The 13807-nt window shown below is 62.9% G+C and overlaps 1 protein-coding gene across 4 annotated transcripts in view; it reads left to right on the top strand.

The window, feature by feature from the left end:
• The window catches only part of CASZ1 (castor zinc finger 1), a 146858-nt gene that overhangs the window by 120547 nt on the left and 12504 nt on the right, over nt 1–13807 (top strand). For all 4 annotated transcript variants that reach the window (XM_086715665.1, XM_086715666.1, XM_086715664.1 and 1 more), the window contains 7 exons: nt 1535–2011; nt 5091–5925; nt 6920–6988; nt 8597–8687; nt 9446–9610; nt 10542–10714; nt 10954–11798. In XM_086715665.1, coding sequence (XP_086571791.1) covers nt 1535–2011; nt 5091–5925; nt 6920–6988; nt 8597–8687; nt 9446–9610; nt 10542–10714; nt 10954–11798 — 2655 coding nt within the window. The remainder of the gene's footprint in view (nt 1–1534; nt 2012–5090; nt 5926–6919; nt 6989–8596; nt 8688–9445; nt 9611–10541; nt 10715–10953; nt 11799–13807) is intronic.

Raw genomic sequence — 13807 nt, 5'->3', positions numbered from 1 at the left:
ACCCGTCTGTACGAGCCAAGTCTCCTTGCGGGACAGGGTCCCCAGGCAGGCAGGGGTGGCCGTCCTGTGTGAGCATGCCTGTTGGTGGGCTTTCGTGTGTGGGGGTTCGCAGGGTGTTGATCTATATTCTAGGGAAGCCCCTTCTGCCCATGGCCCTGGAAGCCGAGCCCCTGCCCTCACTCGGCCTTTTGACCAATGTGGGTGGAGACTCAGACACACCCATTCCTCTGCTGGGGGACACACCAGGGAGCCCTGCCACTGAGAGGCTCCAGCGGGGCCCCCTGTGCTCAAATCGGCTGAGGCCGTCTGCCATGCACACCGCAGGGTCTGGCACACGATAGGAGCCAACTAAACGGACAGATGGAAAGGTGGAGGACAGGCAGACATATACACAGAATGTGTATGTGTGTCCACCCTTGGCCTTGGTGGCAGGTCCCAGGCTGTGTGGTGAGCGGACCCGCCGTGTGCTCCCGACCCTGGACCCCTGGGCGCCCCCGCTCAGCAGCCGTGAGGGAGGTGGCGAGACCCCGGCAGCCGCATTAAAGAGTTTCTGTCGGGCTGCCGTGTCGTTCAGGAACAGCAACTGCAGCTTCTGGGCCTTCCGTTGGGGGTCTGAGAAAGCCCAGCCTGTTCCAGCTGTGGCTTCTCGGGGCTGGGAAGTGGGCTTTCTGGAGTCAGCCAGGCCTCCGAGGGAAGGAGCTGTGGCTGTGGCAGAGAGGGCAGAGTGGGATCCTCAGACAAGGATGAGCGGTTCTTGGAAACACTGAGCGTTCTGCCCTTGAGTGGCCCTGATTGAGGCTTGAGGAAAGGAAATGGCCAGAGAAGACAAAAGAGGGTCTGTGAAAGCAAGGGGAGTGAGGAAAAGCAGAGGCCTTCAGAGGGCCCTCGGCGGCCGGGAGAACAGGAAGAGATGCCACAGCTCTCCAGTGAGCAGGAGTAGGAGTCAGGTGGGGTCCAGGGACCAAGTCTGGCAGGGGAGTTGCCAGGGACGAGACACTCAGAGGGGGAAGGGTCCCAGCCACCAGTGGCCGGGACAGTAGGGCAAGAGGTTGGCTCGGGCCGGTCCCTGGTTCTGGGTGATCTCCCCACGGGGCAGGCCATGGCGGGCCTCAGTGTGTGCCCGCCTTGAGCGCCCGCCTTGAGTGCCCGCCTCTCAGAAGAGGAATTTAGAGCCAAGCAAGTGTAGGGAACGCTTCCGGGAACCAGGTGCTGAGAAGCCTGCCCCTCGTGTTTGAGGAGTCGTTCATTCATTCATTCGTTCGTTCATATGTTCATTTCCAAACCGTCCTGAACCACCCAGTGCACGCCGGCCTCGGTGCCAGGCTCTAGGGATGGGGCGCTGGGCGAGCTGGGCCGCTGGAGCTCACAGTCTGGTGAGGGGCGCAGACATCCTCCCCCCCCCCCCCACCGCTGCCCCCAGCCAGGGGCAGCGTGAGGAAGGTGGGATCCGGAAAACCTAGGGCCTAGTGGGGGAGGGGGGGTTGGCCGCCAAGGTGGTGGCCGCACCCTCTGACCTCTCCCTCCACCCCCGCAGCTGAAGGCACCCGGTGCACCGACCCGCCCGCAGGCAAGCCCGCGATGGCGGCCAAGCGCAAAGGCGGCCTGAAGCTCAACGCCATCTGCGCCAAGCTGAGCCGCCAGGTGGTGGTGGAGAAGGGGGCAGAGGCGGGCCCCCAGCCCGAGGGCAGCCCGCTGCGGCCGCGGGACCGAGAGGCCGGCGTGGCCCGGGGCGTCCGCAGCGAGGAAGACAAGAGGCGGGCGGTGATCGAGAAGTGGGTCAACGGCGAGTACAGCGAGGAGCCCGCGCCCGCGCCCAGCCTGGGGCGGATCGGCCGCGAGGGCCTGGAGCTGCCGCCCGAGGGCGTCTACATGGTGCAGCCCCAGGGCTGCAGCGACGAGGAGGACCACGGCGAAGAGCCCCCCAGGGATGGCGGCGGCGTCACGGAGGAGAAGGAGTCTGACGGGGCGGCCTCCAAGGACGACAGCGGCCCCAGTACCAAGCAGGCTTCGGGTAGGTGCCTGAAGCCCTGGACAGACAGCCGCACGGACAGATGGCATAGCCCGTGGGGGGGGCGGGCAGCAGGGAAGGAGTAGGGGGTCCGCAGAGCCTGCCCGCTTCCCCCACTCGTGCTCCGTGTCCCGGCACCTCATCCAGCCCCACGAGGCCTGGGGCCGAGGTACTGGCGCGAACAGGGAAGACTTGCTCAGGGTGGGAGGGAAGCACTCCAGGTGTGAGCCGGGCTGGGGGCGGCTGTGAGCATGGGGGGCCTGAGGAGGTGAGGGATGGCTGTGCGGACGTGGGACCCGCGACAGACCGTGGGACTGTGTCTCCACCCCTGCATCACAGGAGCCTGCAGGGTCAGCCCTAGAGCCACAGGAGCAGAGCTCCGGGATAGACCTGTTCTGGCAGCCTCCTCCCCTGCCCCTTCCCGGAATCCTTCTCCTTCCCAGGGACACCGGCTCTGCTAGGCAGGACCTCTCAGGGGCGAGGCACAGGGCCTCAGGATGGCTCAGCCCGGCCCGCAGATCCCATCACAGCCACCTGCCCCGGACGCGCTCCTCTGGCTGACCTCTTTCCCACGAGGTGGCTGAGGCCTGGCTTTTCTGCTGTCTCCTTGTCCTTATGACTCACAGCAGCCCCGAGCTTCTCACACTCCAGGGAGAGAGGGCCTGCGGTTTTGGGTGGAAGGGGGTCACCGTGGCTAGGATGGAACCCCGGGTGCGGGGCCTTTTCTCCAGCTCGTAGCCTCCTTCTCAGGCCTGTGCCCGGTGCCCCGAGCCTCCCCTGCCTGCTCCCCTATCCCCTTCCCCCTGCAGCGAGGGGCGCATCTCCTCCCTGCGCGGGGAGCCCTGCGCAGCCACATAATTATGCATATAAGATATAAACAGAGCTGTTTAATTATCCTTCGCCACATCAGTGACAGAGTAATTAACAAACATTGCAAGATCAATGAGGAAAAGTGTGACCTTCAGTTTCCTCTGATAGGAAAAGCCCTTGCCGTTCCCAGACACAAGGTGATTGTGCTGAGCCAGAGGAGAGGGAGGGACGGGGACAAGGGCCGCTGTCCCATCAGGGGCCCGCCCCACCCCCCAGGCCCAGCCCTGCCCTGACCCCTGCCTTCTCTCACCCCAAATGGAGAGCTGGGACAGTAGGAGGCAGGACCGGGACTGCCAGTGGCCTCGTGACCTGGGCATCGCCCCGTCTGACACCTGGGGCAGCCTGCTCAGCCCTGGGCACCAGAGGATACCAGCTGGAGCCCTAGCCACCGCCAGGCTCAGACCACCTTCTCTGGGCCTGGGGGCTCAGGAATGCAGGCCTCTGGGCTGCCTCAGACCCCCACCCAGCCCCCTCCCTCCTCTAAGCTGCCTGCCCTTCAAAGCCTTCTGTCTCTCTGCCATATATAGTGAGGGCTCAGCTGCCTCCTGCTATTTTTAGCCCCTTTCCCTGGTCCCTGAGCCACTGAATCTAGCAGCCAGAGCCCCCTCCTCCCAGGCTGGGCCCCCAACCCCATGTAGCTTGAGGTCAGGACAGTGGCACACCGGCCACCCCGTCCCAGGGAACAGCCATCTGTTGGCTCCCGGGGTCACTCTGCCCACCTGGGGTTCCAGGTGCCACCTGTGACTGTCCTCTTCCTACACCGACCTGATAGGTTGCAATGAGGGTTGGGAGGCGACCCTCATCTGCCACCCTGCTGGGGTCCTGGGCCTCCCACCCCTTCCTCAGCCATGCCTTCCCCCTGGCTGTGCTGTTAGGACTCCCAGCCTGGGGCCCTGCTGCTCTGAGTGAACGTGCCCGACTTTGCTGGCTCAGACAGGAATGGAGAAAACATGTGTGTCCCTGGGGCCCATGTGGGTCTCACCCTCCTATGTGCGCCCACCCCTGATCCAGGCCGGAGCCCATAGTAGGTGTTTCGTGAGTGTTCTGCACGAGAATGAGTAAGCCTGTGTGTGCTGGGGGGGGGTCACACATCTGCTGTGGCGAAGGTCATGTGTGCAAGGACGTGGGGCTCCAGAGAAGAACCCCAGGCAGAATGGGATCATCTTGCCTCTGCCGTCCTGAGGCTCATCCTGGGGAGATTGGTGTAGGGTTTGGGTGGTTCGTGTCCATGTGTGTGTGTTTGCAGGGTTGGGAAGGTAGCTAGGGGATGTGCGTGTATGTGTGTGTGTACGTGTTTGCTCACGTCCCTGTGGGGAGGCCGCTCCGGGATCTCTGTGTGCCCCAGAGTGGACACAGGTAGAGCCTGTAGACAGGCTGTCCTCGGTCCCCTGCCTGGGGCCAGTAGGGCCAGCCTCCCAGGCAGACTCTCCTCAGGGTGGCCACCTTTAATGAGCGGGCACGAGGATGACGGGGAGGTTCGTAGGACTCCTCACGTCATAATTCTTGGCTGGGGCAAGGGGCCTCGAGTGAGTCTGAACAAATGCTTTGGCAAGGCCCCTGCCCCCTCAGCCTTGTGGTCTGGGACCCTCAGTATGTGGGGGGCCGGTGGGGCCGGGGGGGGGCCAGCTCCTGGTGAGGCCTGGGGTAAGCCCTCTACCTCCCAGGGATGAGGGCCTGTGTGTCTGCTTGTGGGGGTCAGGGAGAGTCCTCCAGACAGGCTCAGCCAGGCCCACCCCCAACCCTCAGCCCCTGGGGTCCCTCCTGACTGCCCAGCTGCCGGCCCACATCCTTACCTGTCCCCAGCCCCCGTGTCACCCCACCCTTGGGAGGCAGGTTGGGATCTGGCCTTACTTCCAGTAAAGTGACTTCTCTTTCATATTAGGCCAAGGCGAGAGAGAGGAGACATTTATGAAACTTTGTTTAATGTACTGAAAAGCCATCGGCCAGAACATTTAGGAAATTGATTTTCCTGGCATTGATGAACTCGTTTTATTTTACCCCGGTATTAATTACTTTTTTTTTAAACAAATTAATTTAAGAGTCGTAAAACCTAACAAGTGAGCCAAATGTCCATAGATCATGTCGTGCTCCGCCCCCTCCCCATGCCAGCCTCCTCCCTCTGTGGGTGGGGGCTCACGGGGAGGGGGTGCCCCCTGTCCCTTGGCTACCCTGCTCCCTCCCAGAGGTGACCGGCCTCTCCCCACTGCTGCAGGAGAGGCCTCCTCACTCCGGGACTACGCGGCTTCCACTATGACCGAGTTCCTCGGCATGTTTGGCTACGATGACCAGAACACGAGGGACGAGCTGGCCAGGAAGATCAGCTTCGAGAAGCTGCACGCAGGCTCCACCCCCGAGGTGGCCACCTCCTCCATGCTGCCCGCCTCCGAGGATGCCCTCAGCAAGCGGGCGCGCTTCTCCAAATACGAGGAGTACATCCGCAAGCTCAAGGCCGGCGAGCAGCTCTCCTGGCCGGCCCACAGCACCAAGGCCGAGGAGCGGGCGGGCAAGGACGTGGTGGGGCCCCTGCCCGGCCTGCGGCTGCCCAGCAGCACGGCGCACCTGGAGACCAAGGCCACCATCCTGCCCCTGCCCTCACACAGCAGCGTTCCCATGCAGGGCCTGGTGGCCCGCACCTCCAAGTACGACTTCTTCATCCAGAAACTGAAGACGGGCGAGAACCTGCGGCCCCAGAACGGGAGCACCTACAAGAAGCCATCCAAGTACGACCTGGAGAACGTCAAGTACCTGCACCTCTTCAAACCCGGGGAGGGCAGCCCCGACATGGGCGGGGCCATTGCCTTCAAGACGGGCAAGGTGGGGCGCCCCTCCAAGTACGACGTCCGGGCCATCCAGAAGCCGGGCCCCGCCAAGGTTCCGCCCACCCCCAGCCTGGCTCCTGCACCCCTCCCCAGCGTGCCCAGTGCTCCCAGCGCCCCTGGGCCAGGGCCCGAGCCATCTGCCTCCCTGCCCTTCAACACTCCCGAGTACCTGAAGTCGACCTTCTCCAAAACAGACTCCATCACCACGGGGACCGTCTCCACTGTCAAGTAAGGACGCCCATCCTGAACTCGGGACTAGAGTAGCCACTTCTCTGCCCCTGAAGCCCATGCTCGTGGACGCATCCACTCGTACTTGTACACGTCCACCATGCGGCCAGCTTAATACACGCACTGGCTCTCACATGCTTCTGCACATGCGCATGCCTGCGTGTGCACACAGGTACACACACACACACACACACACACACACACACACACACACGGCCTGCGTAGCCACCCACGCCCAGCATGCGACACATCTTGCAGTGTGCACACGTGCATCACACGTCAGATATTCCCATGCATGTACTCATCTGCTAACACGCGTACCAAGGACTGCTGTAACCCCCATTTGCCAGTGACAGGCTTTCTGTGCCTCAAATGCAGCCTTGGGGTTGGCTGGGAAAGCCCTAGTCTGGGGTTAGGGCTCTGGGCTCCAAGCCGGTCACCGTGGCTCCCAGGTTCAGGGCCTGGGCCGTGGGGAAGGCAGCAAGAGAAGGCAGGAGTCTGGGGGCACACTCATCGCTAACCCCCAGGCAACGGTCAAATTATCTGTGGATCAATTGTGTGGGGTTCCCACACTCCCTTCCCCCTTGAGGCAGAGCCAAAAACCTGGAGCAGATCTAGGGAGCTGCCCACTGGCCTGGGAGGGGGCCTTTTCTGATCAAATGACCCCACCTTCTCTTGCCCCTTCCCCAGTGGTCTTCCCAGCATCCTGCTGACTCCCGGTATGCAACGGGGGCCAGGCCCCAGCTTCCAAGGCTTCCTAGCTAGGCCCGTGCCAGCTTGGGATGGCCCGGCCCTTGCCGGAGTTGGGCTAATTGAACCTGTGCCAAGGTTCCGCCAAAGGGCTTTCCAGTCCCACCTTGAGGGCCTCAGAGCACAACAGAGCAAGAGAGGGAAGGGCCAGGGCCCCAGGACAGGGAGCTGCCCCCTAGACACTTCTGGGGTGTGAAGTTACCCCTGTCGGCTAATCGGCTGTGCCCTGTGTGTCTCTCGCCAGGAACGGATTGCCCACAGATAAACCAGCTGTCACCGAAGATGTAAACATTTACCAGAAATATATTGCCAGGTAGGCCCCTGGGGAGGAGACTGCCCTGGAGAGGTGGTGGGATGGGGCCAGGAATGCCTGGGGACCCTGGGACCACAGGCCCATCTGACCGCTAGTGCCCGAGTGCCTACTGCTTCCCTACCTCTATGCGCCCATGCCCTCAAATTCCCCGGAGGGACTGCGTCCCATCTCAGCCCCTGCCCCTCGATGTGACCTGGGCCACACGCCCTGAAGCAGCTTGTATCCTAGGCAGGGCCAGGGTGCCCAAAGGGGCCTGATGGCGGGGCCTGGCCACAGGTGAGCACTGAGCTCCCGCCACGGCTCATACAGAGTCTGGGGTGGGATTCAGGCCAACGTGGAGCCGCTGGGGATGAGAGAAGGTGCGCGCAATTATCCTCCCTGACATGGCCTCAGTGTGCTCCCTGGACCGGGCCTTGACCCTCACCTCCTGACCGCAGACCTGCCCTTTTACACTTTTAAGGCCACACGATGGGTGGGTAAAGAAACTTCGCCTCGATGGAGGCCCCCAAATCTGGCCCCTTGCTGCCAACACCCGATGGGGCAGCCCAAGGAGGGAGCTGTGCCCCAGCCTGTGTCTTTCTGCTGATCTTCTAGGTTCTTCCTGTCCCTCTCTGTCTTTTCAGCTTTGTTCCAATCTCTTTATTATTATTATTATCATTATTATTAGTGCCTCAGCAGATGGCCTTTTTGGCAGCTTCAGCTTAAATATTTATTTGCAAGTGGTTCTCCCTTTACAAAGGGGTCTCTCCCTCTGTCTCTGTCTCTGTGTGTGTGTGTGTGTGTGTGTGTGTGTGTGTGTGTGCGCGCGTGTCCCACAGTCTGAGGCCAGCCTCCTCCCCAGTTGTCCTAGCGGGCTCTCCCCAGAGCCGCCTCCCCAGGGTGGCCATCGCCGAGCCTGAGAACCACAGCCCAGTGGCACTGGGGCCTGGAGAAGGTCGGGGTTTCTGGGAGGCGGGCAGTGGCCAGGCAGCATGGGGCTCCTGACTGCGGACTTGGCTGGAGAGCTCACTCCCTGCCGCAGGAAGCCGAACAGATGCTGTGCTTTAAAAATTCATAACCCTGGGCTGTTTCAAGTGTCAGGAAAGCCCAGGACAGAGAGAGGCTTTAACACCTCTCAGCAGCGGGGCCCTGGGCTGGCCCAGCCAGTGTCTCCAGCACCTGGCTTCACTCTGGGTGCGGGGCCAGTGGGCGGCACCTGCAGGAAAGGCAGTCACCCTGGGGGCTCCTGCCCTCACCGCCTCATCCCATCCCATCCCAGGCCTCCTCCCTGTCTCTGCTCTGCCATCTGGCCCGCCCCAGCTTCTTCCTCCCCACCTTGGTGCCAGGCCTGTGTGCCTCACTGCGTCCTCATTCCCGAGGCAGGCAGGACAGGTCTGCAGTTCAGTGGTCCTAGGATTCCCAACAGGCCTGATCACTCACCCTGGCCTCTGCCACTTCACCCCCACAGACCACCTCTGCTCCCCATACCCCTACGAAGGGCTCAGGGCCCCTGAACCCCAGCAGCGCTTCCCCAGGGTATGGGCACATATTTTCTCTGCTGCTCTGGCAGCAGAGTCCTCCCTGGGGCTGCTGCCCAGAGAGGGCTGAGCCCACCCTTCCTCTCTGCAGGTTCTCCGGCAGTCAGCACTGTGGCCATATCCACTGCGCCTACCAGTACCGTGAGCACTACCACTGCCTTGACCCGGAGTGCAACTACCAGGTAGGGCCTTGTGGGCACCAGCCCCGCCCCTGCGGGCTGGCCCATCGGTGGGGGAGCCTCTCGGAAGTGGGACGGGGGTGTTCAGTTCTGCCGAGGCCGCCTGAGCTTAACTCACGCAGACAGAGAACCCAGAAAACTATTAGCCTAACAGGCATTTGATAGGGTCTGGAGCCACCTGCTTCCCTGGGATGATCATTCAAGCTCCCTTCCCTGGGAGCCCCACCCCCCACCCCCCACCCCTGCCCCAGGGCCTCGGCACCTTGTCTGACTCTTCTCGGTGTCCTCCTGCCCCGGCTAGTAGATGATAACGCTGAGGGGCAGAGAGATCGTCACTTATGGTCAAAGCCACCTGTGATAAATGCAGAGCAGGTGAACAAGAGGGAAACGCAGCCAGTGTGCCCAGGGCTGTCCCCTCTTGCTCATCAGGGAGCCCAAGCTGGCGGCACAGCCCATAGGTGACACCGGGCAAAATGAGCTGTCCCCTGTCAGAGCCGCTGCCTTAAGGGCCTGGCCAGATTCATCTCCTCTGCTCCTGGGCGTGAGCGCTGGGAGCCCGGCGGGAGGTCACAGAAGGCCCTGTGGCTCTGGGACTTGGAATTGCTCTGTCTGTGGTCCCCTGTGCTGGCCTGGGCGCCACCCGGCTGCCTCGACCCCAGGCAGGATTATTTCCAGGGAGAGCCAAGTGGGCGGGGGGTGGGGGGGCAGTGCTCTGGGCGAGGGGCTGGCCCAGGCCCCCACCAACTCGTGCTCTCCTGCAGAGGTTCACGAGCAAGCAGGATGTGATCCGGCACTACAACATGCACAAGAAACGCGACAACTCCCTGCAGCACGGCTTCATGCGCTTCAGCCCGCTGGACGACTGCAGCGTCTATTACCACGGCTGCCACCTCAACGGGAAGAGCACCCACTACCACTGCATGCAGGTGCCAGGGGCAGGGCCACCCAGGGACCGGGGCCTGGCTCGGGGGCGGCGGGGGGGCTGCGGGGGGCAGCAGGCGAGCGCAGGGAGTCCTGGGGGCGCGGGCCCGGTCGGTGTCTGGCAGGGCCAGGGCGGGGCCGTCCCCATGGCCATACTTGGTGCGGGTGAAATTCAGGGAGCTGTTTATACAGACCAGCATTTCTCAGGCTTTAACACCAAGGGGAGCGTTGCAAATGGTTCCTGAGGAGGTTTTTGTTTAATTCTCTGTTTTAATGCCACGCCGAGTCTGGGCTTTTTCAAGGTGTCAGGTCCAGGGGGAGCGACTCGGGGTTGCAAATAGCAGCCGCTGCGCCTCCCCCGGCATTTGTCAGGGGGTTGTTATGGGCTCCGTGGAACAACCTGGGCCAGGAGGAGAGGGGGGCTCTCTCTCCGGGCCCTGAGATGGTGCAGACACTGGCACGGCCCAGCCTTCAAGAGTGCTCAGATTCCACGGGTTTTTACTCAATATGGCAACGCTGCCTGCCTTGGCCCAGCTAGGGTGGGGTGGGGAGGGCCCTGTGCCAGGAAGTGTCCACTGAACGAGTCCCGGGGCCGAAGGTGACTGCCGGGCCCCCAGGCCCAGCCCTGCCCACTGCCAGGGGCTTTCGAGACAGAGCCACGGATTAGGACCCCAAACGCCCCTCGGCGGAACGGGACTCCCACACCTGGCTGTGCCGGGAGGTGCCCGGAGTCCGTGCAGACAACCCAGCCCTCAGCACAGCCCAGGCCTGCAGGGCCCGGGGGGATCTTCACAGGCTCTCCACAGCCCAGCTGGATGTTTACAGGGGCCGAAGCTCCCCTGAGCAGGGGGGTCTGTGGCCAGCAGAACCGCGGCTCTGACCTTGGCCCGGGGGTGCCTGGCCTCGGTCCCCCTGACGGCCATTCTGCCCCTGCAGGTGGGCTGTAACAAGGTGTATACGAGCACGTCAGATGTGATGACCCACGAGAACTTCCACAAGAAGAACACCCAGCTCATCAACGATGGCTTCCAGCGCTTCCGAGCCACCGAGGACTGCGGCACGGCCGACTGCCAGTTCTACGGGCAGAAGACCACGCATTTCCACTGCAGGTGAACGGGGAGCCCACCAGGGAGGCTGCTTGGCCTGGGGGAGGGAGGGGAGGTGGGGAAGTGGGCCCGTGCGGGGCTCGGGGTCCCGCCTCCCGGAGGCCACAGGCACAAGGGTAGGGGGGCCGCCCGGGGGTTCTCCGGGTCTCCCCCCGGGGCCGAGGCGGAAGCCGGGCAGGACCACCTCCGGGCGCCCCCTCCTCCCCGAGGCCCTGCGACAGCCCCTGCCGTGTCCCGTCCAGGCGCCCCGGCTGCACATTCACCTTCAAGAACAAGTGTGACATCGAGAAGCACAAGAGCTATCACATCAAGGATGACGCGTATGCCAAGGACGGCTTCAAGAAGTTCTACAAGTACGAGGAGTGCAGGTACGAGGGCTGCGTGTACAGCAAGGCCACCAACCACTTCCACTGCATCCGCGCCGGCTGCGGCTTCACCTTCACGTCCACCAGCCAGATGACCTCGCACAAGCGCAAGCACGAACGCAGGCACGTCCGCTCCTCGGGCGTGCTGGGGCTGCCGTCCTCGCTGCTGGGCGCCAAGGACACGGAGCACGAGGAGTCGAGCAACGACGACCTGGTCGACTTCTCGGCCTTGAGCAGCAAGAACTCCAGCCTGAGCGCCTCCCCAACCAGCCAGCAGTCCTCCGCCTCCCTGGCCGCCGCCGCCGCCGCCGCCGCCGAGGCCACGCCCGGTGCCGCCAAGCCGCCCAACAGCAAGATCTCCGGGCTGCTGTCCCAGGGCCTGCCCGCTTCCATCCCGCTGGCGCTGGCCCTCTCCAACTCAGGCCTGCCCACCGCCGCCCCCTACTTCCCTATCCTTCCGAGCCGGGGCAGCGCCTCCTTGCCCGTGGGTGCCCCCGGCCTCCTGGGTGCCATGTCGTCCGGGGCAGTGGCCTCGGCGGCAGCCGACACACCCGCCCTGGCCGCCTCGGGAGCCGGTGACTCTGCCCCGGCCGCCGCCACCTCTGTCCCGGTGCCCCCCGCCTCCATCATGGAGAGGATCTCGGCGAGCAAGGGCCTCATCTCACCCATGATGGCCAGGCTGGCCGCGGCTGCCCTCAAGCCCTCTGCCACCTTTGACCCAGGTGAGCAGGCCGGGCACTGCCCAGGAAACGAGTGGCTTACGGACCCCGGGAGCCCGCCGCCTCAGATTGCAGAGCAGAGTCGGGGGGTGTTGGAGAGGCGTCTTTCTACTCCTGCACCCACGTCCCCCATGCCCCTAGCCCCCATCTTTGCCTGGTCTCTGCCTCCATCCTGTTTGTTTGCTATTGGGGCCCCCTTGTTCTGGCCTGCCCACCCCACCCGAGGCATCTCTGTTCTCTCATCTGTGAAGTGGGGGCCGTAGGCCTGGCCTCACTGGGAGCCTGTGTGTCCCGGGGCAGCTGGTCCTTACCACTCCACACCCTCCCTCATCGCAAGTCCAGCCGCTGATGAGAGGAGTCCCAGATCCCTGCGCCTCCCTAGGGCCCCCCGTGTCACCTGGAGGGGCATGGGTCCAGCCAAGCAGCAGGTGGCCGCACTTCAGGGATGCTTGGGATTTATACCCGGCCGGCCCCTCGAGGCCGAGGATAACCTTCCAGTGTCTCCCTCTCCGTCAGTGCCGTCTGGCAGAACTTTCTGCCAGAACGGAACTGTTCTGTCCTGTGCTGTCTGGTATGGCAGCCACTAGTCACCTGTGACTGTTGAGTGCCTGAACTTGGCTCTGTGACCAAGGAACCGGATTTTGGTTGGAATCCCTTTAACTTAGTCACACCTGGCCAGCGGCTGCCATGTTGGACAACCCAGCCAGACCTCCCGAGTCCCACCTCTGGCCTCCCTCTGGCTTACCACGGGGAGCGGTTCTCCTTCTCAAGCTTTCTACTCTTTTTAAGTGTTTTCTCGGATCTCTGGAATTCTTTGGCTTTCTGTTTACCTGGCTCCTCTCCCTGTTCTCCCCCTTCTCGGTACTTAGCTGAGAACAGTCAGCTGTCACTTTAGCCACTCATTCAGCAACCGCTGTGCTTACTGAGGGCTACGTGCCTTACCGGTGCTGGAGACACGGCAGGGAAGCAGAGTCCTGCCTGGTGGTACTGATGGGGCAGTGAGGGTAGCCTGATCCCGGGCACGCAGCCAGGAGGCGGCGAAGTCCAGACTTGGACCTCAGCGGTCCGGCTCCTGAACCCGCGTGCCCTACTCTGAGGTGAGACCGTCTCAAGACCAGGCAGGACGGAAGGTCCCTGCGGCCTAGCCCAGGGGTCTGCCCAGGTCTCCTAGAGGGCCTGCCAGTGCTTGGCAAGGGGGCTGGGCCATTTCCCAGGGGACCTTGGGCAAGTGACTTCGGGGAGCTACTATCCTGTCCCGAGTGGGACGTTCCCATCAGCTGGAAGCGTGGAGTGACCCACCTTCCATTCCCAGGTGTGAGAGGGATGGCAGGATGCCCAGGGGCCTTGTGCCTCTGGCCAGACGCCTGTGGGCCGGGGTGGGCCCCACTTTAGGACCACACTGAGCTCAGGGGCCAGACTGTCAAATTCTTTCTTTTTCATTAGAAAAATCTCCTTCCCCCAAAAGAAAGGTCAAGGGAAGGGGGGGGGGGCGTTTTCCTTTATTTTTTAATCAAATGCCACTTGCTGTCTGTGAAGCAGCTTTCTGTCAGCTGCAGCGCCTTGGGGCAGATTAATATTTCAGCCACTTGGGGATTGTGGAGAAGGGCTCGGTGGACATGTTCCTGTCAGCAACTTCTTTTGCCCCTGCTCTGCTTGGCCTCCCAAATCATCTGCCTACCGAGCTCCAGACTTTCCCCCAATGGCTACACCCCGCCAGCTCCCACCCAGACCCTGTTCCAGCCCAGCCCGGCCACAGTGGGCCTCACATCCCTGCCCTGGACAGCTTGACGGGCGAGGTCACATAGTTTGAACTGCTCTGATTGGCTGTCAGCTCCCATCGCCCTGACACAGCAGATGCCCCTCCTAGGCATGCTCAGTGGAAGGCAGGGCCGTCGCCCCGGCAACAGCGGGCCGGGGACCTGCGGAGGGGCGCAGCTCCCAGTCTAGATCTGCCACTTTCCCTCAGCATTAACAGAGTCTTTAATAAAAGCCTAAGCGGCAGCCCCACAAAT

This window comes from Puma concolor, chromosome C1 (genome assembly GCF_028749965.1).
Source record: "Puma concolor isolate L17-30 chromosome C1, mPumCon1.1.hap2, whole genome shotgun sequence".
In the NCBI taxonomy this organism is placed as follows: Eukaryota; Metazoa; Chordata; class Mammalia; order Carnivora; family Felidae; genus Puma; species Puma concolor.
The sequence above is the reverse complement of the archived record's forward strand: the minus strand, read 5'-3'. Positions and strand labels throughout refer to the sequence as shown.